Source organism: Rhinatrema bivittatum, chromosome 1, assembly GCF_901001135.1.
Source record: "Rhinatrema bivittatum chromosome 1, aRhiBiv1.1, whole genome shotgun sequence".
NCBI lineage: Eukaryota > Metazoa > Chordata > Amphibia > Gymnophiona > Rhinatrematidae > Rhinatrema > Rhinatrema bivittatum.
The window spans coordinates 706,163,342-706,188,528 of NC_042615.1; the positions used below are offsets into that span (position 1 = coordinate 706,163,342).

A 25,187-nucleotide genomic window follows, 5' to 3' on the forward strand; every position below is an offset into this window, starting at 1 on the left:
TTCCATGTCAGTTGAGCAGACAGGTGGCCTGTCAGCAGTGCTGAAGAAGCCAGTGAGGGTGCCCTGTTGGATTCCTCTAGCCCTTCTAATGGAGGAACCTCTCCCATCCCATGAAGGACTCTCAAGTTGGGATGTGCATTCGTTTCATACGTTTCGTATACAAGCATGTAATATGAAACACATGAAATGAATGCATGTCTAATTGGCATATAATGGGGAAGGTATGAAACGAATGAAACGAATGCACATCCCTACTCTCAAGGAGCAAACATGAAGGGGTTTCTCAACAAGAACAAGGAACTGCAGGAGGAGGAGGAAGTGACGTCACTTCCCATGCTTGATGCCTGAAGCGAAGCTCTCCGTGCCGCAGGGCTGGTTCGGGGGAAAAAAGTGAAAAAATAAGCGGAACTGACAACTACAAATATAAGGAGGGAGCAGATATGGTGGGGTGCATGGCAGCAAAAAAAAAAAAGTAGTGGACTTTAAAAAATACTCATATCAGGAGTGGAGAAGAAACAGACCAGGACTGCAACAAAATGGCGGCGGAAGACTGAGTCGAGGGCCTGGGGGAAGCCGGAGGTGACATGCAGCTCTTGGATGCTGAGCTTCCCCCCCTTCCCCCCCACCGAGCGGAGATGCGTTCCTGGTTCGGAGAGCTGCGGCAGGACATAAAAAATTATAAATTGGAAGTTACTAAGTGATGCAGGGGCTCCGAGAGGAATTTTCTGATCTGGGCCGCAGAGTGGATGAGGTAGATACGCGCTTGGATGCCCATGAGGAGTGGCGAAATCTACAGCTTAGCGCAAGTGAGCTTCAGTCCAGCAGCACGGATTTGGCTGATAAAATGGAAGACCTTGAAAATAGGTCTTGGCGCTGTAATTTGCACTTTAAAGGAATACCAGAGACTGCCGAATACACTGACTACTCTCAGGTAATAAGATCTGTACACTACTCTTGGAGGTGACAGAGGCCCAAAGTGAAGTTGTGCGACCAAGTCCCAATATAGAGAGAGCACACAGTCCTTGATGCCTAAAGTGGGCAGTAAGCTACGGGACATAATCGTTTGTTTTCATTCCTATGCATATAAGGAGCAAATTGCAACAGCTGCTAGAAAACAAAGAGAGTGGAACTGGGAAGGCAATTCTGTGGCGATCTACGCAGACTTGGCAGCATCAACCCTTAGGAAGAGACTGGACTTTAAACCAGTGACTACGGCGCTGGTGGCGGCAATGACCCGATATCGATGGCTTTTCCCGTTTGGATTGTGGTTCCAGCTGGGAGATACTTCGCACCCTGTTCGCACAGTGTCAGAGGCGGCTGACATATTAAAAGCAGCAGGAATAGCGGTGGATCTACCTTCTACTACCTTTTAAGAAACTCTCAGGGAACAGAGGGGAAACGCCTCATTGGCAGCGAGTTACCAAGGGGGGCCGCAGACTTCAGAAGAACACGGAGGGCAAAGACGAATAGCCCTTGACAGTCTTTTCAAAGGACTGAGAGATAGTACACAGTTTTTGCCATCAGTTGAGAGCTTTTCATTAGCAGCTATTCACCCTTGTTACATGGAAACTCAGCATTTTGGTCTATAATGGGTTCCTGAAGTTTTGAGGTTTAACTTACTGATTAGTTGCAGGGAAAGCCCCGGGGTGGGGTTGACCCGCTTCCCAGCATGGCTACTTCCTCCATTCGGAACCGGGAACGGAAAGTAGTTCCCCAGGTACTTAGAGGGGTTGGTAGAGAGGAGGGGTCTATCCTATATGTTCAAGACAAAAGCCAATACCAGGAAAACCAATAAAGGGAATGGTTACGATAAGTGGAGCGCTGCTGTCTTGAGCTTAGGTATTTGGACTGGGAAGAGCTTGCTGACACACAGGGGAGACTGTTCTGTTACTTTTCTAGGCAAAAGAGTTGGGGGGATTTTGGATTGTCGTCATGACCACGTTTACATTTGTTTCACTCAGTGTCAAAGGGCTAAACTCTGGGCGTAAAAAAAAGGTTATTATTTAAAGAGTTGGATCGTTTGCAAGCTGATGTGACACATCTCCAGGAAACACACCTGCGGAAACAGTATGGAGGGGTTGATGCGGTCCGATAGATATTCTCACCAGTATTGGGCAGCAGCAACAGCTGCAGAAAAATTTACGGGGGTCAGCATACTAATACATAAAGATCTCCATCATGAGGTTCTTAGCACCCATTATGACCCTAAGAGTCGATTTATATGCTGCTCATGCTAAAAATAGGGGGGGAGAGAGTGACTCTACTGAACGTGTATGGTCCTACCACGCAGAAGGAGGAATTTTTCACTGCTCTATACGATGTGGTAGCTACTAAAATGGAGGGGAGTGTCATTATGGGGGGCGATTTCAGTACTACAATTAATCCAACCCTAGATACGTCTACAGCTCAGAGTGCGGATTCTAAGCAATCCAGGCAAGCTCTCAAAAAAAATGAATGGAACTCGTGTCAGGGGTTGAAATATGGAGGTTCGGGTACCCTTCTTCGAGAAGCTATACCTGCTATTTGCACCCTCATGACAGATATTCTCGATTAGACATGTTCATGCTTGATACGATACTGATGCACTCAGGTTCTGTTTCCACCATGTCTACTATCATGTGGTCAGACAATGCACCAATATGGTTTATATTGAGGCTGCAGAACTATGAGGGAGGCCAGAGGTTCTGGAGGCTCAATGACTCCCTGTTGGAAAATGGGGAATTTAAGACACAGATTGCAAAGGACTTCCAGGATTACATTAAAACTGACACAGGGGAAATTGACCTAGGGACAGTTTGGGAATGTTTAAAGGCAGTGCTGCGCAGGACATCTATTGCCAGAGGCTCTTATATTAAGAAACAACAGGAGAGGGAACGTAATAACCTACTAAGCCAACTAAAACATTTAATGGAAGTACAGCATCAGGATAGTTCACGAAAACAGGTTGGCCAAAAGATACGGGATATCCGCACCCAATTGGCTGAGTTGGATTTCGCTGCAATTACTCATCAGATTGAACTAGCGCAACACAGGTTTTTTTTGAGGGAGGGAAACAAAGCTGGGAAATACCTAGCACATACCCTAAAATGAAGGCAAGCCAAATCCACCATCTTAAAGATTAGATCTACAGAGGGCACTTTGCTGACTGATAATACCTCCATTCGAAACAGCTTTCATTAATGTTATTCCCTTCTCTACAGTGCGGATAAGTGAATTACAGGTAGTGCGATAGAGCAATATCTAAATGATATTCCTTTGCCGGAGATGACATCCTCTCAAAGGCAATTCTTAGATAAAGAAATTACACTTGGGGAAATTCAAGAAGCCATTAAGTCACTCCGGCCTGGTAAATCTCCAGGACTCGACGGATGTATTCCTTGGCTTTATAAATGTTATGCTGCGCAGTTGGCACCTCTACTCGGTGGAATTACCATATTAGCAAAGCCAGGGTGGGACCCGGCGGTATGTGGGTCATACCGACCAATATCGCTCTTAAATATTGAAGTAAAACTGCTAGCCAAAATCTTAGCAAACAGATTAAACTGCTTTATTGTGCAATTGGTTCATCCGGATCAAGCGGGGGTTCATCCCGGGGAGGACTGCTGCGGGCAACGTCCATAAAATACTAGATAATATATGGTTCGTAAAAAAACATAATATCCCAATGGTAGCCTTGTTGGTCAATGCCAAAAAGGCTTTTGATATGGTGCACTGGCCATATTTGTTTAAAACTTTGGAGAAGAGACCGAGAGGGAGCGATTCCTGTTTGCCATTACCTGCTATCATCCAGGGTAAGGACTGCCTCTTGCCCGGACGGAGACTCCAGTGCGTCCATCGACGTGGAGGGCGGGACCCAGGAAGTGGTCCTACAAAGCCGGGCCCTTCTGAAACCGTGCTGAGACCAAGAGGGAGCGATTCCTGTTTGCCATTACCTGCTATCATCCGGGGTAAGGACTGCCACTTGCCCGGACGGAGACTCCAGTGCGTCCCTCGATGTGGAGGGCGGGACCCAGGAAGTGGTCTTACAAAACCAGGCCACTAGCGGCGCGCAGTCGATGCCGGCACGCTGCCAAAGTCGCGCGCGCTAAAAAGGCTTTGCCTGGCTTCGCCTGGATTCAGATGGATTTAGGATAGACTTTGGATTACTATTGCACATGAAATCGCTACCGTTGGTCTCCAATTGGGGAAAACAGGCTATAGACGATCAACCCAGTCAAGATAAGTATCAGTATTTCTATTATACCTTTACTGTTTGAAAAAATGCCTCACTCGGCCCGAAAAAGAAGGGCAAGGGAAAGGCCGGTTATTGATAACTTGACTAGTCCAGTGTTGGGCCCTATGAATGCCCACATTAGAAAGGTTTCCTTACGACCGGGTGATTAATCACTTGAAGTTCTGCAGGAAGGCACGGCAAAATTTCGTGAACTTGAGATCTCTCTATCGCCGGAAGTTAGATTCCCTCCTGTGAATCCTGCATCTATAAGATCTGATCTGAACACAGACAAACCACAACCTGCGGTTGATGCAGGTGAGCTGGGTAATGGACTGGGAACATCTTCAGTATCGATAGCAGAACATACTAGTTTTACTAGTATACCAGATGGGACTATACCTGAGGGTTCCTTATCTCTTCAAGCTCAAGAGCAAAGAGGAGTGAAAATAGAAACAATATCTATAGAGAGACCTGAAGTTTTTTCCTTAGAAACCATCTGGGAAGCCCTGGTTATAATGAATAAAAATGTAACACTCCAATTGAACCCAATAGTGAGCAAGATTGAGAATATGGAACTTAAAATTAATAAAATATCAACAGATGATAATAAAAGAGATCAATTGATAGGAAAAAACACGGGTGAATTAAAGACATTAAAAAATCTGAATGAATCAATTATAAAAGAGAATCAATATTTTTCTAGGAGAATGGAGGGGTTGGAAAACCAACAAAGAAATAGGAATTTAAGGTTGGTAAATTTTCCTAAAATTCCACATCTCTCAGCTAGAGAGTTGTGGAATAAATATGCTACAGAGGTATTGAAAATTCCTCAGCAAGCCTTACCCCCATTAACCCAGATATATTATATTCCCCAGTGGAAAAATAAAAATGATAAAGAGGTGGAACCACCATCTACTACTCCTTTAAATATCACTGATATATTAGAATCTACAAATTTGGAGTTAGCTCAATCTGCCACTTTAATAATCTCCTTTCTTTTAAATACTGATAAGGAATGGGTTCAAAAACTTTTATTTAGGAATATAGGAGAAAAGTTGTATTCATTATCTGTAAGAATGTATCAGGATGTAACAAAGGAAACCCAAAAGAGGAGGAAAGAATTCCTCAGCTTAAGAGCTGAAGTAATGAAACTAGGAGCTTCATATAAACTGAAGTTTCCTTGTAAATGTTGTATTGAACATCAAAAAGTTAGATATTGTTTCTATCAACCCTCACAGTTAAAAAAGCTTTTGATAGATAAACAAAAGGAAGTTCTCTTGAACAGTATAAGTGTAACTCCTCAGTAAAATCTAACAATTGTTTAAAAATTAGGAACCTTGTTGTTCGTCGAATATTTCCTTGTCTTAATTATGAAAACAATGCCTTGTTATATTTCCATGTCTTCTTTTCCCCATTATAGAGGACTTAGAATAAGGTATCATAGACACTTATTGAAGAATTACATGTAATAGTTATTGTTTCAATTGGTGATATTTTGTTGTGTCTTTACCAATATTTTTCTTAATCGAGTATTTAAATGCTTGTATATTCTAAAAAAAAAAAAAAACTTTGGAGAAGATGGGATTCGGGGGTCATTTTCTTCAATGGTTGAGACAGTTATATTATAAACCCAGAGCGTGCATTAAAATAAATGGAAAGAGACAGCAAAGGGAAGGATGACACCCCCTCACTCTAAACTCAGGTAGTCAGTGCCGATATACTCCAGCGTCGCACTCACACTTCGGAGTGTGCATAATTGTTAAAAGGCCCCCAAATCTGAGTATTCTGTTTTCTTCTTTTGGGTTTGTGAATTTGTTGTCATCTGTTCAAATGCCACCAGCTTAATCATCTTATTCAACCAATGTTTAAATTGTGGGCTGTCCCCTGAGACCCAATTTGCCAAAATCACTTGTTTAGCTAACATCCCTGCTTTATTCACAAATAAGGTAAGAATTATAGGAAGCCAAATGTGGGGCATTAGATCGCTACCTATCAGCCGTATCTGGGGGTGTAGGGGAATATTACTGCCCCATACTACATTGCAGAAGTCCGTGATTTGAGCCCAATACTCCTTAAGCTTAGTACACGACCAGAAACTATGCATGTAGTCGCCAATACTATCCCCACACTTCAAGCATTTTGGAGAGTCACTAATTCCAAATTTATATGCTTGCTCAGTAGAGATATATATTTGCCATATAAATTTAAATTGCTGTTCTCTTAAGTTAGCATTCTCCGTGAGGATCCTGATGTTTCCCAAGTACGCTTTAATAATGTCTGGCGAGATCTGCAGATCCTCAACTCCCTGCCATCTGTCACTGATCTCCGCAAATGCATTGGTGTCTAGCAGTTGTTTCACTACCTTTGAGAATAAAGTGCAAGATATTTTCATCTTTAAATGGAAGCCCAGTAGGCTGCCCAGCTGAGACCTGATACTGGGAGAAAACCTATGTAGGCCAGAAGTTAAAACATAATGGCGAAGTTGCAGGAAAGCAAAAAAATCCCTCTGTGGGAGATCATAAAGTGTTTGGAGTTCTTGAAAACTATGCACATAATTGGAGTTAGGCTGCAATATTTGAATAGTATGTGTTACTATTAGACACCCATTGCTGAAAGTCCCTTAGAAGCCCATTGCTGAAAGACTGTGTGCTCCCTCCCAGGGATGAAATGGAAGTTGTGGCAGATGGGCAGAAAAGCAGTGTGGGTGGACGAGGTTCCTAAACGTTTACATAAGTGTGACCAAGCTTGTCTGTCCATGTGCACCAAGAAAAGCTGCTTACAGTCCGCTGGTAAATGTGCGGATTCTAATTGTATCAATACTGCCGGGGAGAAACCCTGGAAGCTAGCTTGTAAAAAGGATGTAAGAGAAAAATATTCTGTACCTAAGACCCAGTCTCGTATATGACGCATCATACACAAAAGGTTGTACCGTCTAAGGTCTGGGCATGCCAAGCCACCCTCCTCTTTTGCCCGGGTGAGATGGCTAAAGGCCAGTCTCGCTTTACGACCCCTCCAAATAAAATTGCGGATTGCTTATTGATGGCTTTTATGTCGATGTTAGTTAACCAGACCAGGAGCATTTGCAATAGGTATAACCATTTGGGTACTTCCACCATCTTAAGTAAGTGGATTCTACCTGTTAGAGATAGAGGGGGAGGGTCTGCCACTGCAGTAGTCTTCTCTGCATTTTATCTAATGCTGGTCCTACACCCTCAGAAGTTTTTAGTCTGACTCCATCTGCTGGATGGGGGACATAACCCACCGTCTGGACTGATCCTTGGTACTACAGGAACGAAAATTAGCAGGTAAGGAATAATTTTCTTATCAGCAGTTGAATCAAGCTGAGGTAGGTCGGGTTAATCCTGACACTTATAAAGTTAGAATTGTTTTTAAACTGATAATTCCTGGACAGTATTGTATCACAAACCAATTATATCATTTAGAAAACTATGTACCGAATCATTACGGCACCTGTGTAAATTAATATATCTCAGCATCCTTATTTTATTTGCCCTATTGTAAACCGTTGTGACGGATCCTTCTTAACGACGGTATAGAAAAGATTTAAATAAATAAATAAATCGTAAATGACACATACTTTATACATGTAGTATCCAAGGGCTTGAGCACATGCTAAGTTAAAGTTGAATGGCTTACAGTACCATTAGTTTTACCAACATGTTTAGATGGTTAAGGTGACCTAACTCTTTTGAAGGCTGTAACCACCATTTCTTCTTTTGTTTAATGATTTAACTGCACAGCAGTGTGTGTTTAGATTATAAATCAAACCATGAAGTTACCTATCTCATTTTTTTTATTGCTCCAGGACCTTTATTAAAGAATTGCACTCAATTCTGTGAAATTACTTGCTTCCAGTTTTTATGTAATCTCTAAATTAGCTCCAAGCTCTCTAATAGGTTTGTGCCTCTACCTCTTTGGAATGCTTCAGAATGGGATAAAATATGAACAAGAGCTTTGGTGGATTCTAGCTGTGCTTGGGGCAGATGTACCAGGTAGTGTTAGGAAAAGGGTTGAAAGGTCAAGTAAAAGACAAGATATTGGCATGGAGGTGGATAGAAGAGGGTTGATGTTGGGTTGAATATGGGATTTTCTATGCTTGTCTACCCCAAGTGAAATAAACTCAACTGGATAGTCTAGATGGGCCAGTTTGGTCTCTTTCTGTGCTCATTTCCTGTGAAAACTACTGTGAAAACATCATTGAACATTTAGTATTAGATTTGGTTTTAAGTTGTTGTTCTTTGGTTTTGCTTTTAGCATGCTGTCTTGGAAGCAGAAGCAAACCAGATTCGCACCTCCATTTTGGACATGGCCCACTGTATAAGGACCTTCACAGAGGAAATCTCAGAGTACTCCAGGAAATTGGTTAGCATTGTTCAACACATTGAAGGAGGAGAACAGATTGTTGAAGATGGAATTGGAATAGCTCACACTGAACATGTAAGAAACAAATTTCATATCCTAGTGAAATATGATATTAAGGTGGCTTTACATCATCAGAATGCTGGGGACATTGTCACCTACTGTAATATTTTCTGAAGCAGATCCTATTTTTTTTTCTGGCAATTTCCTCTCTGGGCTTCCTGCTCAGTCAGAACCAGCCTCTTGCATATTGGCACCATGAGCTTTCATTCACAACTACCTGGGGGTTTTTGCTGTGTTTTTATATCCCCCTCCCAACTTGGCTAAACCATTTCAATGACAGCTCTTTGGTCAGGAGCTGCTAATCACGGCTTCTTCCAGAACCTGGTTAACTTAAACCCTAAGCCTAGCCACTAGCTGTCGCCATTGGGCAATGGCTGAGACTCCATTCCCTCAGGGCTTGTGAGTGTTGCATGTGTGGCATCCCTTGCCCTGGCCAGCTTGGGACATGGAAGACGGCCTGGAATTCAAACCCAGGTCCTCTGTATGGCCCAGAAATTATATATATTTTTTAAATATTTGTATTAGCCTTTAGTGGTGATCTAAGATGTGTGCAAAACTAATAGGTGAATGTTCTAGTGCTTGTTGCTTTAAAGGAGCCTAGGCCATGCTATTTACCTGGATATTTCAACACTGTATAGATACCTTAATACACAACCCTTGGTGTTGCAATGGTAGGTAAAGTATTGTTTTAACGCTTATTGCACCATTCAGACCTTTCCATATGGGGTTATACTTTTGTAACTGCTTTTCAGAAAGTAACTTTTATTCCTGTCTGTTTTAACGAATATTATAGGTTCCAGGTACTGCAGAGAATGCCCGATCATGTGTACGTGCATATTTTTCTGATTTACATGAGACCCTTTGTCGTCAGGAAGAAATGGCGCTTAGTGTTGTTGATGCGCATGTGAGGGAGAGATTGATTTGGCTTAGGCAACAACAAGAAGACATGACTATCCTGCTGTCGCAAGTCTCAACTGCCTGTCTCCACTGTGAGAAGACCTTGCAACAGGTAGGTAGTGAATACAGCTTTTACTTTGCTACAAGCAGCAATCTGTGAATAATCATCTTGACCCAATCAATGTTCATTGAATCAGGTGGTATTGTGCTGTCTCTATCTCCTGTAACTTCATTATTTCATTTATTTAAATATTTATATACTACTAGATTTCCACTAGGTGGTTCACTGTGGTTTAAAACAAAACAGGCATAATAAACATAAAATTATCATTCACATGACATACAAAATCAAATCAAAACAAAAATTTAAATTAAATTCTTCTTCAAAATAAAAAGTTTTCAACTTTTTTCCGAAAGGATTTCAAGTCCTTTTGAAGACACAATTCAAGAGGGAGAGCATTCCACAAAGTGGGGGCTGCATGAGAAAAGGCTCTAAGATGAGTAATTTGTAATCTGTACCCATGCATTAGTGGTACTATTAACAAATTATCTGACTGTGTTCTCAAAGTTCTCCTTGGAATATACCTTCTCAATATATCAGCAAGGGAGAAGGGGTCATCTGAATTCAAAAGCTTAAAAACAATATTTGAGATAGATGTGAAGGCCTCTTATTTGTCCTGGGGTAGTATATGTAACATACTTACTCCTGGGGAAGTTCTGTGCACAAAATTTTAAAATTCTGCATACTTTATACTGATCAAAATAACAGATCACAGTCTGAATAATTAATTTAAAATGTAATAGAGAAAAGCTGTTACTTAGAGGCAGAGTTTTTTAAATATTTTGAGCAGAATTCCCCTAAAAGTACACTGTGTTTCCCTCTCTCCCTACTCCCCTGGCCAGACCCCTTTCACTCTGCCCTCTAAGGCCCCAACTCCTCTGCACTCCACTATTGCTTCCCTTCCACTTCAGGCTCAACTTCTTCTACTGTCTCCACCCCAGCCATCTTTTTCCAGAGTTTGACCCCACTCTCATATCCCTCTCATACACACATGCACATACTCTCGCGCATAGGCTTCCTCTCTGTCTCATGTGCACTCTCCCTCCCTCTCACAGACTCTCTTTCTCTCTCTCTCTCACATAAACCCCTGCACACAGGCTCTCTCTCTTGCATGCAAACCCCCTGTTACACAGGCTACCTCTCTCTTGCGCACATGCACCCCCTCACACATTATTAAATTTCTAGTGGCCTTTCAACTGCAATGAACGGCTTGGATTATTCTGCTGGTATGAGGGTGACTCAGATGTGTGAAATTAAAAAGCATGAAATCTAAGTATACCAGTTGGATATATGTACATTTAACCCTCCTCCATGTATTTAAGTTTTTAAATTTATATATGGTCAGATGACTGCACAGCCAAATCGTACTACTCTTCTTCTCTAAGCCACTTTAGTGTACATTAGTTTACTCTACTGCCCTAAGAAATAATGCATCACCATCTTCTGGGACAGCAGCACTTCACTTAAGCCTTCTTGTAACTCTACAAATGCAGGAAGCATCCGCAGAGACTGCTTTCAAGCTCCTCGTGGAGCCAGATCTTAAGCATGTTTATTGTATTTCAGCTGCTACACCATGGTTTAATTTACTCTTTAATAAATTTTTAAATATCATGACATAACATGTCAAAATAGAATGCGGATATCTATTTTCTTACAATGCTCAAGTAAATAATATTGGATAATTTAACATAAATAAAGTTACCCATAAATGGGAAAATTAGAAGAAAGAAACAAAAAGAGAAAAAAAAGGAATTAGCAATTCAATAATATCTTCTATTATAAATTAATCAATAGATATCCTATTTACTATGAAATTTAGCAGTAAACAATCTTTGTAAATCGAGCCATCTTAAAGTATTATATCTAGGAAAAAGAAAGTATAACATCCCATTTTCTACATTGTGGCAACTTTCTTATCCAGCATTACCCCCGACTAAGATCTTAGCTTCTAAGAATGTTTTTAAATCTGCCGGATCAAAATATACATATTTTACATCGTTTAATCTTAACAAGCATTTTCTTGGGTAACTAATCAAACTTAATATTTCACTTGGAAGCAGCTCCAGCACTGCTCTCTACATTAATGGTGGGGGTGAAAAGGGAATTAGAACATAAGGTTACTAAGAGCCAAGAGAAACAGTTAAGTATGAGAACAAATGTGTGAAGCTTGCTGGGCAGACTGGATGGACCGGTTGGTCTTCTTCTGCCGTCATTTCTATGTTTCTATGTTTCTATGTAACGAATTATCATTTGGGCTCCTATTTGTACAGCTAATTGTCTCATTGCCAAAAATTCTTTCCTTCTACGCTGTGTTGCTCTAACAATATCAGGGTATATCCAAATTTGATAATTACAGAATTTAACATTTCTATTTTGTAGGAATAACCTAAGAACTGTGTCCCTATCCGAGGGAAAAACGAATTTTACTAATACAGTTCCACATTTTTCCACCTTCTGATCAGCAGATGACTCAAGGAGCTCCATTACATTTAGAGGAGATGTTTGCTCTTAATTGATCTTATTTGATGAAATGTAGTACACCTTTGTAAGAGGAGGAGTAGCTTCTAATGGAACTTTCAAAACCTCATTCATATACTTTTTAAACATTTCTTGTATGGATGTGAGTCTGACTTGAGGATACACCATGGTTTTAAGCAAATGTAAATTCTTGTATTTTGGCATTTAATGCAATTACACTTTTCAGTTTTATTTAAACAAGTTAAAAAAAAGTTAAAAGAAATGCCAACAGTATCTGAACAGCTGTCGATAAATAACAGTGGGATAAAATATGTTGTGTTAGGCTATAGTGTAGTAGCTCAAGCTGTGAGCTTATGATTAGGTTGTCATGGGCTCACATCAACTTCTATCAGATCACTTGTTAACAAGTTATATATGAGATTGTAGGGAGAGAGACTTAGGAGTAACATAGAAATGTGATGGCAGAAAAAGACCATATGACTTATCTAGTTTGCCCATCCACACCAACTGCTCAGCTCTACAATCCCTATCACTCCCTCATAGATCCTTTGTACTTAGTTATGCTTTCTTGAATTCAGATCCTGTCCTTGACTCAGTCACCTTCAGGGGAGACTTCCATGCTTCCACTGCCCTGTCTGTAAAGAAACATTTCCTTAGATAATTCCTGAGTCAATCTCGTTTCACCCCATCCCATGAACCCTTGTTCTAGAGTTTCCTTTTCTTAGAAAGAGGCCCGTCACCTGTGCATGGAAATCTTAGAGGTATTGAAAGATCTGTCATATTGCACATATCCTGTATTTCCTCAAGGGGATATATGTCTAGATCTTTAAGTTGGTCCCCATATGCTTCAGAACGAAGACCAGTGACCATTTTAGAAGCCACTTTCTGGACCACCACTATCCTATTTATATCCTTTTGAAGGTGTGGTCTCCAGGGACTTGCACAAAGGCAATATTACCTCCTTTTTTCTGCCTACCATTCCTCTCCCTATGTAGCCAAGTATCTTTCTGGTTCCTGAACATACCCAGATCAGTCCAGACAAGTAGATTTTGCATCTCTACTGGCAGATGGAGTCAGAGAACAATACTTTGAGGCACTGCTCCATAACAGAGAGTGCCACCCACAGCCTCTTCAGTATTTCTCTGACTCCAGCAGATGTTAGAGGTGCAACCCTGCAGTCTGAGATTAAAAAAAAAATAAATTTAAGTAGAAATTTAGAAGAGGATTCGGAAGACGCTCCCTGAGGTGTTAGGTTCCATGGTGGACCATCTCTCAGGTTGAGCCAGGCTTCCGGGGGGTTGAGAACTCCTGACTGTTGCTCACCCGCATCGTGCTGGATGTCCTGATAGCCAGGGGACTGGCACCCTCCGAGGCCCCTGTCTGCAAGGCTCTGGATTAATGGAAGTACCCCTGGCTGTGTTTTGCTGTGATTTTCTTACCTGTAAAGTTTAAAAAAAAAAAATTTTAAAATAAAGGAGAGGAAGCTGGGGGCAGAAGGTATGGCCTGGAGCTGGGCAGGAGCTGTTTGGCAGTGTGAACTGCCAGCCTCAATGGACAAAGGGGAGATATTGTGCTGGTCTCAATGATACCCTGGGGGCCCCGGGGGGAGGGATAATAACAGCTGGTCCTGAGGTAGACTGAAGTACGGCGGCAGTCGACATGGCTGTGTTAGCTTCCTACATGCTGCCTGACCGGCAAACGACATTTTTTTTTCCCCGCATTGGCAGCCGGCTTCTTTCCGGCATGGCGTGATTAGGGGGCATGGGCCTGGTTCGTCGTTTAAGGCTGGCTGGCTTTGGAGACAGTGTGGCGTTCATTGGTGCAGGAGCACGTGGAATGGCACTGAAACTGTGCATGGAGGTGTGCCCCGCGCGTGTGGGCTGTGGTCTGCACGCTTAAATCCCTGCTTTCTCTGTGCCGGTTGTGCTTCTGGAGAGGAGGGCTCCTCAGTGGGTGCAAAATGGGGGAAATGAGCTTCCGGCCTCTGGGGTGGTGTCGGTGACGACAGCCGAGGGTTTGAGGGGATCCCATGATGCGGCTGGAACCGCAGGGGGCCACGGGCTGCAGTCCATCACCTCAAGGGAGCTCAGATACTACCCTTCCCCTCTTTCTCCAGGGGACTGATGGCCCAGAAAACTTTTCACCGGAATCTGTGCTTCTGTTGCATAAAGCATTTCTGGCAAGGAAGGAGGTGAAGGGGATGTGGGTGAGAGAAGGGCCTTTCCTCCGTGCCGAAGAAGTCTAGGAGGGCTGCAGGAGGCACAGCGACCTACTGCATCGTCTGGGATTGCGTCATGCGGAGTCTGAAGTGGACCCCAGGGACAAGGGGGATTTGGATGATCCACAAGATAACCTTTTGGACTAGCAAGGGGTGGACCCGGATGCTGACATGACTGTGGCAGCAGGGCAAACCTGGATGTAGCTAAAGACGACCCAGATCCGGATGACTTTCTGGTACCGGAGGGGGATGATTCTCGAGTGGTCTGTTTTATTTAAGAAGGAGGAACTACACCCTCTTATTCCCCAGGTGTTGGAGGAATTGGGGGTTAAGGTGACTCAAGGGTGTGAATCTAGTCCTGGATGGGCTGCTGGGCCCTCCAAGTGCTTTTCCCTTATCTAAGAAGATCAGGAAGTTGGTGAACCAGGAGTGGGATTTCCTGGAGGTGGGCCTCAAAGTGGGCAGATCTATGGCAAAGCTATATCCCCTGATGGAGGAGACTTTGGAGCTCCTGCGGGTTCTGAAGGGTGGATGCTGCAGTTTTGGCGGTCACGAAGAAGACGACGATCCCGGCAGCAGGATCTGCCTCCTATCATGGGATAGGAGGTGATGTCCTTTCTCAGATTACATACTGGATGAAAGAGAGGAAACAGAGTAGGATTAACTGGTCAATTTTCTCAGTGGAAAAGGGTAAATGGTGGAGTGCCTCAGGGATCTGCACTTGGACCGGGAATATGACGAGTGAGGTAATCAAATTTGCAGATGATACAAAATTATTCAGAGTAGTTAAAACACAAATGGATTGTGATAAATTACAGGAGGACCTTGCAAGACTGGAAGGCTAGACATCCAAATGGCAGATGAAATTTAATATGGACAAGTGCAAGGTGATGCGTATAGGGAAAAATAATCCATGCTGTAGTTACATGATGTTAGGTTCCATGTTAGGAGCTACAACCCAGGAAAAAGATCTAGGCGTCATAGTGGATAATACATTGAAATTGTTAGCTCAGTGTGCTGCAGCAGTCAAAAAAAAAAGCAAACAATGTTAGGAATTATTAGGAAGGGAATGGTGACTAAAACGAAAAATGTCATAATGCCTCTATCGCTCCATGGTGACACCACACCTTGAGGACTGTGTACAATTCTGGTCGCCGCATCTCAAAAAAGATATAGTTGCGATGAAGGTACAGAGAAGGGCAACCAAAATGATAAAGGGAATGGAACAGCTCCCCTGTGAGGAAAGGCTAAAGAGGTTAGGACTTTTCAGCTTGGACAAGAGACGGCTGAGGGGGGATATGATAGAGATCTATAAAATCATGAGAAGTCTAGAACAGGTAAATGTGAATCTGTTATTTATTCTTTTGGATAATAGAAGGACTAGGGGCCCTCCATGAAGTTAGCAAGTAGCACATTTTAAAACTAATTGGAGAAAATTCTTTTTCACTCAATGCACAATTATCCTCTGCAATTTGTTGCCAGAAGATGTGGTTAGTGCAGTTAGTGTAGCTGGGTTTAAAAAAGGTTTGGATAAGTTCATGGAGAAGTCCATTAACTGCTATTAATCAAGTTATCTTAGAGAATAGCCACTACTATTACTGGCATCAGTAGCATGGAATCTACTTAATGTTAGGTCCTTGCCAGGTATTTGTAGCCTGAATTGGCCACTGTTGGAAACAGGATACTGGGCTTGATGGACCCTTGGACTGACGCAGTATGGCAATTTCTTATGTTCTTAAGTTGAAGATTCACCTGAAACACTGAATCTCTGGGCCACTGTTTTGTGCCAGCTTGATGCAAAGAGCTTATCTGTATTGGGTACAGAAGGCACAGGATCAGACTTCCACAGGGGATAGCGCCTTGCAGTTGACTCGTTTAGAGGCTGGGGTGGCTTATGTAGCTGATGCTCTGCATAATTTGGTTCGTACTTCGGCCAGTAGAATTTGCTCAGTGGTGGCAGCCTGTAGACTTCTGTGGTTGCGCAATTGGTCAGCAGATATGTGGTCTAAGGCCCAGCTGTGCAACCTCTCTTTCAAAGAGAAGCTTCTTTTCAGGGATGATTTGGATCAGCTGATGAAGAAGTTGGAATCAAAGGGGAACAGGCTGCCTGTGGATAAGCGGGCCAGTAAGAAGGTCTTCCTGACTTGAATGCAGTTTATGGATTTGCGTAGGCTTCAGGCAGGCAGGGCCACCCCGAAAGAGTCGGCGAAGCCGGCTGGCGGCCACTGGCAGTCTTTTTGTGGAGTCCGTAGAGGCTCCAGAGATAGTGCCGGTCAAGGGACTGGTGATGGAAAGTCTGCGCAATGAAGCCAGTCACCCACTCCTGCATAAAAGCAGTAGGGGGCAGATGGTCCATATTTTTTTTTAAAGATTGGGCCAAGATTACCTCGGACCACTGGGTGCTAGAAGTAGTAAGAGACGGCTTTGCTCTAGAGCTTTTGTGCCCAGTCAGGGAGGACTTTCTGAAGTCTCGCAAGGTCTCTCACTGCAAGCAAGAGGTTGTGTGGAGGAGTTTGCAATGGTTGCTGGATTTATGTGCCATGGTGCCCGTGCCATGGGAGGAGCATGGGCAGGGCAGGTAGTCCATTTACTTTGTGGTTCTCAAGAAAGAGGGCATCTTTTGTCCCATTCTCGATTTGCAGAAGGTGAACAGGGCCCTTCCGGTGCCGTGGTTTCGAATGGAGACGCTACGCACAGTGGTAGCGGTGATCCGCAAAGGAGAGTTTCTGGTGTCCCTTGACTTGACGTTGGCATATCCTCATATCCCGATTCGGGTGAACTATCAGTTTCTTCGGTTCATGGTGCTGAGTCAGCATTTTCAGTTTTGAGCTCTCCCTTTCAGATTGGCGACGGCACCATGAAATTTCATCAAGGTGGTAGCGGTGGCCCTGCACAAGGAAGGAGTTCTGGTTCACCCGTCCGTGGACGATTGGCTCATTCGGGCGAAGTTGGAGGAGGAGTGCGTGAGGTCGCTCCAGCGAGTTATGAACATCTTGCAGTCACTGGGTTGGGTCATAAATATGGCAAAGAGCCTCTGGTGCCGTCCCAATTCTTGGATTATCTGGGGACCCTCTTCGATACTCAGAAGGGCAGGGTGTTCTTGTCGAAGGAAGTGAAGTTGCAGGCACAGATGATGTGCCTGCTTTGTTTTCCATTGCCAACAGCCTGGGATTACTTGCAAGTGCTCGGTTCAATGGACGTTTACACACATTAGACCTCTGCAGCGCACACTGTTGTCCAGATGGGATCCATTGTCTGAACAGTATCATCTGCCTTTGCCCCTTCTGCGAGAATCCAGGTCCAGTCTCTCTTGGCTGTCTAGGTGCAGTCTGGATAAGGGAATGGAACGAGCCCCTGGACTGGGTGGTGGTTACCACGGACGCCAGTCTTATGGGTTGAGGGTGTTATGCTTTGGTTGGATGACTCAGGGCCTTTGGTTACCAGGGGAGAAAGTCTGGTCCATCGTTTGCTTCGAGACAAGGGCGGTTTGTCGAGCCCTGCAGGTCTTCCTTCCCTTGGTCAAGGGGCAGATGGTTCGGGTGATTTCCGACAAAGTGACAACGGTGGCATACATCAACTGCCAAGGTGGAACGAGAAGTCGAGCGATAGCTTTGGAAGCGAGTGCGGAAAACATGTAGGCAGATTTTCTCAGCAGGCAGCAACTGAACCTGGGGGAATAGGAGTTGTCCCACAAAGCTTGTAATCACATGTGTGCCACGGGTCAGCGCAAAGACGGAGAGGTTCTTCAGTTGCAAAAGAGGTCAGCTTGGTGGGCCTGGATGCTTTGGTGTGCCCGTGGCCGATAGGGATCCTGCTGTATGTGTTTCTTCCCTGGCCTATGGTCTGTCCGGTTCTGAGATACAAGGAGGCGCATCCCGGGTTAGTGGTGCTAGTAGCACCAGATTGGCCTCGGCATCCCTGGTTTGCAGATCTGGTTCATTTGACGGTGGAGGGACCCCTTTGGCTGCCTTACCTGCTGAGCTTGCTGCATCAAGGTCTCATATTTTCGGATTGGGAGGATCACTTTTGTCTCGCAGCTTGGCTTTTGAGAGGGGGCGGCTGCACTTGAAAGGTTATTCAGAGTAGGTTATTTCCATGCTTCTCCAGGCTCGTCGACCTGCCACTTCCTTGCCATATGTTAGTCTGGAAGGTGTTTGAGTCATGGTGCCTTCAGAGGCAAGTAGGTCCCCTGTTGATGGATGTGTCTCACATCTTGGAATTTTTGCAATAGGACTTGTCTAAGGGTCTAGCCTATACTTCCCTACATGTGCAGGTGTCAGTTTTGGGCGCTCAGGGAAAATGGCAAAGAAGGTCTTTGGCCTTTCATCCAGATGTGGTTCAGTTCTTAAAGGGGGGTCAAGCATTTGTGACCTCAGGCCAGAAAATTATGCCCACAATGGAGTCTTAATTTGGAATGGTCTAAGTACTCCCCTCTGGACAGGGAGCTGCATCTTTTGGATGTGAGGAGAACTATTTTGCATTATCTGGAGGTGAAAAATAGTTTCCAGCGGTTGGATCACCTCTTTGGGTGCATGAAGAAAGGAGATAAAGCCTCTGAGGCTACCATTTCCTGTTGGCTGAAAGAGGCCATTTGCACGGCCTATATTAGTAAAGGCCATCGGATTCCAGTGGGGCTGAAGGTGCATTCCACAAAATCGCTGGTGACCTCCTGGGTGGAATGTCAGTTTCTGTCGCCTCAGGAGATTTGTAGGGCTGCAGTGTAGTCCTCGCTGTATGCTTTCACCAGACATTACCGATCGAATGTGAGGGCGCAGGAAGAGGCATTCTTTGAGAGTGTTCTGTGTTCGGGTCTTTCAGGTTCCCGCCCAATGTGGCATGGTGTGGTCTTGGAGGTTCCGGATTGGATGATTGTTACCACCGATGCCAGTCTCTTTGGGTGGGGAGCGGTATGCCAGGACCAGTCCACGCAGGGCCAGTGGTTGGCAAAGGAAGCATTGTGGTCTATCAGTCGCTTAGAGACGAGTGGTGCGGTTGGCGCTGCGGGCATTCCTACTTCTGTTGTGGGGGAAACCAGTGAGGATCTAGTCAGTCAATGCGACGATGGTGGCTTACATCAAACGACAGGGTGGCACCAAGAGTCATGTGGTGGCTCAGGAAGCCCAGGAATTAATCCACGAATTAATCCACTGGGCAGAGCAGTATCTGGCGCTATTAACGGCTTCTCACATCACTGGCATGGACAATGTACAAGCAGATTTTCTCAGTCTGCAACAGCTGGATCCCAGAGAGTGGGAGTTGTCTGAGAAAGCAATGCGCCTCATCAGTCGCAGATGGGGCAGGCCCCACATGGATTTAATGGCAACTCACCAAAATGCCAAGGCCCTGTGCTGCTTCAGTCGAAGGGAACAAGGAGCAGAAGGGGTCGATGCCTTAGTTCTACCTTGGCCGAGGGACATTCTTCTGTACGTGTTTCTGCCGTAGCCACTGGTAGGCAAAATCTTACAGCGTATAGCAATCTATCCAGGAGAAGTGATTCTAATAGCGCCAGAGTGGCCAAGGCGGTCTTGGTTTTCGATCTGATCAACCTAGCGATGGATGGTCCGTTGAGGCTCACTTATCTGCCAAAGCTTCTGCATCAAGGCCCCATGTTTTCCAATCGGGTAGCTTGCTTCTGTTTCGCAGCTTGTCTTTTGAGAGGAAACGCTTAAGGGAGAGAGGATATTCTGAGGATGCCATTTCTACTCTCTTGCAAGCTAGAAAAACTTCCACCTCCCTTGGCGTATGTGAGAGTCTGGAGAGTTTTTGAGACTTGGTGGACGGAGCAGGGGATTGAACCTACTTGGGCATCCGTAGCAAATATTCTGTCATTCTTACAGAGAGGGTTGGTGAAAGGTTTGGTCTTTAATTTCCTCAGAGTTCAGGTGGCAGCCTTGGGCTGTCTTCGAGGCAAGGTGCAGGGGGTTGCCCTAGCTGTACATCTCGATGTGATACATTTTCTCTGGGACGCAAAGCATTTGTGTCCTCCGGTTCGAAATTTGTATCCCTCTCGGAACCTTAACATGGTCTTTAAAGGTATGTGTGCGGCGCCAATCAAGCCTCTTAGAAGGGCTACTATGAAAGATCTCACTTTGAAGGTGGTTTTTTTGTGGCAATTTTCTCTGTGAGAAGGATTTTGGAACTTCAGGTCTTGTCCTGTAGAGACCAGTTTTCGCAGAATATGGATTCGGGAGTCTCGTTTAGGACGATTCCTTCCTTCCTCCTGAAGGTGGTGTCATTTCATTTAAGCCAATCTGTCGAGCTCCCAGCCTTTCCAAATTTGGACGCTACAGCACCTCACATGAGAGAGTTGCAAATTTCGGATGTAAAGTGGGTGTTGTTGCTCTATCTTAAGGTCACTAATAGCTTCAAGTTGTCGGACCATCTTTTTGTACTATGGAGTGATGCAAAGAAGGGTCACAAGGCATCGAAATCTATGATTGCACTTTGGTTCGGCGTACATCTGTCAGGATGTGTTCGGCGTACATCTGTCCAGGATGGGCTAAAAGCTCACTTCATGTGTTCTCAGGTGGCCTCCTGGGCCGAATGTCAACAGGTTATCGCCATGAGATTTGTCAGGTGACTAATTGGAAGTCCTTACACACATTCACCAGGCATTATCATTTGGCTATCCAGGTCTCAGAGGTCATAAGCTTTGGTGAAAGTGTGCTTCGAGCAGGACTCTCGCAGTCCCACTCCATTTAGCGAAGGTTGGGTACATCCCAGGAGTATGGACTGATCTGGGTACGTACAGGGAAAGGAAAATTGGTTCTTACCTGCTAATTTTCATTCCTGTAGTACCATAGATCAGTCCAGAGTCCCACCCAGTTAAAGTGGGGAGATTTGGAGAGTCTGCTCAATAGGTTATTGTGCTTAGTCTGAAGAGTGATGCAGGTTTCATGTTTAGTTCCTCAAGTTTTAATTGTTCCTAAGATAGGTTACAAGTATCCACTTCCTTTTGCTCGTTCAGGGGGTTATTAATGTATGGTGGTTATTAGTTTGTATCTTGGCTTGGGCCTGGGCCTGGGCCACTGGGAAACACATTTTAAATGGAAATTGCAGCTCTCTTAGTATGTAAAATTAAGAAGAAATTATGGACTACAGGTGGTTACTTTTTATATATATATTTTATGGTGTGACATGGCTATAAAGTCATAAGATTTTGTGAAAAAACAGAAAACAAATGCATACTGCTATCCATCATTCATTTCCAAAGATGGGAAGGATGACTCTTTGAAAAGGATAATATACTTTTTCTTTCTGCTTAGGATGACTGTAGAGTTGTGTTGGCAAAGCAAGAAATTACGAGGCTACTAGAAACTCTACAAAAGCAGCAGCAGCAGTTTACAGAGCTTGCAGATCACATACAGCTGGACGCGAGCATACCGGTCACTTTCACAAAGGTTTGCTGAAGTTCTTACTATCTGAGTTCAGTCTTTGTACGTGTTATAGTGGTGGGGAGGGGAAATGATCTTTTATTGCCAATGTCTAGTTGCTGTTTTACTGCGAGTTGCATTACAATTTACTGTCAGTATTAAATGCATGAAGTCCTTTAATTTACTGCTGAATACTGGAGTATGAATGGTGGCAAAAGCTTTTGTCCTGATGCACAGCTTGGACACATGCACTGTGTGAGGCTTCCAATGCTAAATCTGGAAAGCTGAGAGCAATCTATGCACATCTCCATGTCTAACTAGGACAAACCTTCCCAATCCTGTCCTAGTGACCTCACAGCCAGTTGGGTTTTCAGATATTCACACTGAATATGCATGAGAAATTTTAGCATATACTGTGTCTCTAATCTATGCAGATTTATTTCATCTCATATGCATTCATTGTGGATATAGGATATCCTGAAAACCCGACTAGCCCTGGAGTTACCAGGCAGATTGGGAAGCTTTGACCTAGGAAACAACAATCTTACCTCTTCAGTCAGTGCCACAAAGCTTTTACTGTGGTCAGCATTTTTAAATCGGGTTTCCAGAAGCTGAAATCAGTTCCATTCTGTTTGAAATGTCAGTAAAATTGTGTGTCTACATTGCTTATGCTTACTGGAAAGATTTATAGCTCCCATTGTCATGTAGTATTTTGAGTTGGGGGATTTTAATGGGTATTTACACACAGGCCGATACAGTAAAGCGCGGCCGCGGTTACCCTGTTTCTAACCCGCTTTGTACCCACAATTTGACCGCTTAAGTCTAACCCGCGATTCACTATCCGTTTTTACCAATCCTTAACGCTTCCTGAAACCGACGCGTATCCCTTTCCGCCCGCGGCATGTATATGATATGTAAACGATCGGATTAGCTATTCCCTCCAATACAGTAACGTGCGGCCCGATTATCGCCTTTCTAACCCGCTGTTTTGCCGCGTCTTTAACCTGCTAATTTACCGCCTACCCTTACCCTGGCGTTAGTGTGGTGAACTTAGCAGAGAGAGACGAAATTAAAAAATGAACAGTGTTAAAGCTCACTGCAAAGGAGAAATAATTACTAAAGTGGCAGCAATACTAAAGCTGAAATAATGCTATTAAGCTGTCAGCCAGGAACAAAAGAGAGAAAACGACTCGACATGTTATTAAAGCAAATAGTGAATAAATTGTAACAAACTTACTGCATGTGAATTTTCTTTTGAATGACAAACAGATACGTCGCCAGCAGAAACAAGAACTGCTCCGGAGCAGTCCCAGTCCTCTCTCCCCTCCTCCCGAGGCGCGCACCGCGGCTCCCCTGCCTCCCGGGGGCAGCCGGCGGCGAGAGCAGCTTCAGCAGCCCGGGGCGGATCGGGCGCTCCCCATGCGAGGCGCGGCTTCCAGCAGCCCCCGCCGGCGAAGGTGCATGAGTGCACGCCGTGACCTGAGCGCCCGGCTGGACGTCAGAGGTCACGGCCTGCGCTAATGCACGTAGAGGCGGGCGTTCATGCACCTTCGCCGGCGGGGGCTGCTGGAAGCCGCACTTCACATGGGGAGCGCCCGATCCGCCCCGGGCTGCTGAAGCCGCTCTCGCCGCCGGCTGCCCCCGGGAGGCAGGGGAGCCGTGGTACGCGCCTCGGGAGGAGGGGAGAGAGGACTGGGGCTGCTCCGGAGCTGTCAGCGCGCCCGCACGGGAGACGGGCACCCATGGACGCCCTTCTGCTGCTGGGGGCTGCCGTGGCCAGGGCAGGTGAGCGGGGGCTGGGGGAAGGTTTGCTCGTGAAATTTCGTCTCTTGCTCATCCAAAGGAGGCGGAAAATCGGAGCTGCGCGCACAGGTGAACCATCCACTTCCTGGTACCTGTCATTTCAAATGTCATTTGAAATGACATTTGAAATGACAGGTACCAGCGCACCCAGGATACTGTATAGGCGCTGTATAGCGCTCTATACAGCGCCTATACAGTATCCGGTATAGGCGCTGTATAGAGCGCCTATACAGGATACTGTATAGGCGCTCTATACAGTAAAATGGATTGCGCTTCATGGATGCGGCTTGTATTTGCGTGTCATTTAAATACTGTATCGAGCAGTATGTGATCTAAACTGTGTGTGCGGCAAACGCGGGTGCGCCCGGCACTGCCGCACTCTTTCTTACGCATCCTTACTGTATCGGCCTGTTAGTAATATAGTATTGATGGCAGAAAAAGACCAGATGGTTACCTTAAAGCCTTATGTCACTATGTAACATAAAGCTTGGGGGAAACCACTCCATGATGGTTAACCCCAAGCCTTAATGTTAGTTGCTTGTTTTTTATTGTAAATATTACTATCAAACCCACAACAAAATTACTGCTAGCAACATTTTTAGGGGGTGAGCAGTCGCCTTGATAATTCAGGCAATGCTGCTTGAACATGCTTTGCTTTTCGACTTGGCCATAGAAGCAGTCCTGTCCTTTTTCCCTAATGTCTGCGTATTGGTACTCCGGATTAAAGTCTGGGCCCCGTGTCAACTGTTGTCTGAATCCATTTTCTCTTTTTGCCTCCACTGTCAAAATGGAGAGTGGTGATGCAGTTGCGTCAAAGGCATCAAGACTAATTGGTAATGGGTAGTAATCCCCATACCTTCTGTTAAGGACAGTAACTGGTGGATTTAACATGAAAGCACATATTAGTTTAAATGCCTGAAACTAAAATTCACCTTATAAAGCTTTTCTGCGATTATTGCCTTGTTAATAAAAGCATGAAGGAGAATGTCATGTTTGTAGAGTTGCTATATGCTGTATGAAAAATTGATCAGTTTATAATGCTATTTATTACAGCATATTCCCACTTGTAGTTGTGCAAAGGATGCTGCTAATAACATTTATCTTAGGCTCTTATTCTTTTCATATGTCTTTTGTGTGTGTGTGTGTGTCATGTTTAAATTCTAGGATAATAGAGTACACATTGGACCAAAGATGGAGATTCGGGTTGTGACCCTGGGATTAGATGGAGCTGGGAAAACTACTATTTTGTTTAAGTTAAAGCAAGATGAGTTCATGCAGCCCATTCCAACAATAGGTGAGCTGACACACATCTGTGATTTGGAAAAAGGCACTTCATATTCCAAGACTTTTTTCAAGGTTTTAGTTGACGTTTGTCCTTTAGTATAAGACAAGCCGTAAGCCCGTTAAAATGGGCGAGATGTTTGTTCCAAATGCCAGCCAAGTGTTGTGTGTGGAGGTGTCAGGATGTGTACTTTTCCCCCTCCACCCTCGCTCCCTTTGCCCTCCCCTTGCACCCAAAGCTCCCTTCCCCTCTCACTTTCCCACTACTCCTCCTCATCTCTCATTCTCCCAATGTTCCTCCTTTCTTCCACAGGTCTGCCCCTGCAGCCCCCCTCTCTCCTCATTCTTCCATTACACTCCCCTTTCCCTCACTGCTCCTCACTCTTCCGTATTCTCCCACTCCTCCTCCTCTGGCCCTCC

At 44.6% G+C, this 25,187-nt stretch overlaps 1 protein-coding gene across 3 annotated transcripts in view; it reads left to right on the top strand.

Moving 5' to 3' along the window:
- Positions 1-25,187, top strand: part of TRIM23 (tripartite motif containing 23) — a 94,242-nt gene that overhangs the window by 56,873 nt on the left and 12,182 nt on the right. For all 3 annotated transcript variants that reach the window (XM_029576133.1, XM_029576143.1, XM_029576125.1), the window contains exons 5-8: positions 8,489-8,671; positions 9,450-9,665; positions 21,576-21,710; positions 24,651-24,780. In XM_029576133.1, the coding sequence (XP_029431993.1) occupies positions 8,489-8,671; positions 9,450-9,665; positions 21,576-21,710; positions 24,651-24,780 (664 nt within the window). The remainder of the gene's footprint in view (positions 1-8,488; positions 8,672-9,449; positions 9,666-21,575; positions 21,711-24,650; positions 24,781-25,187) is intronic.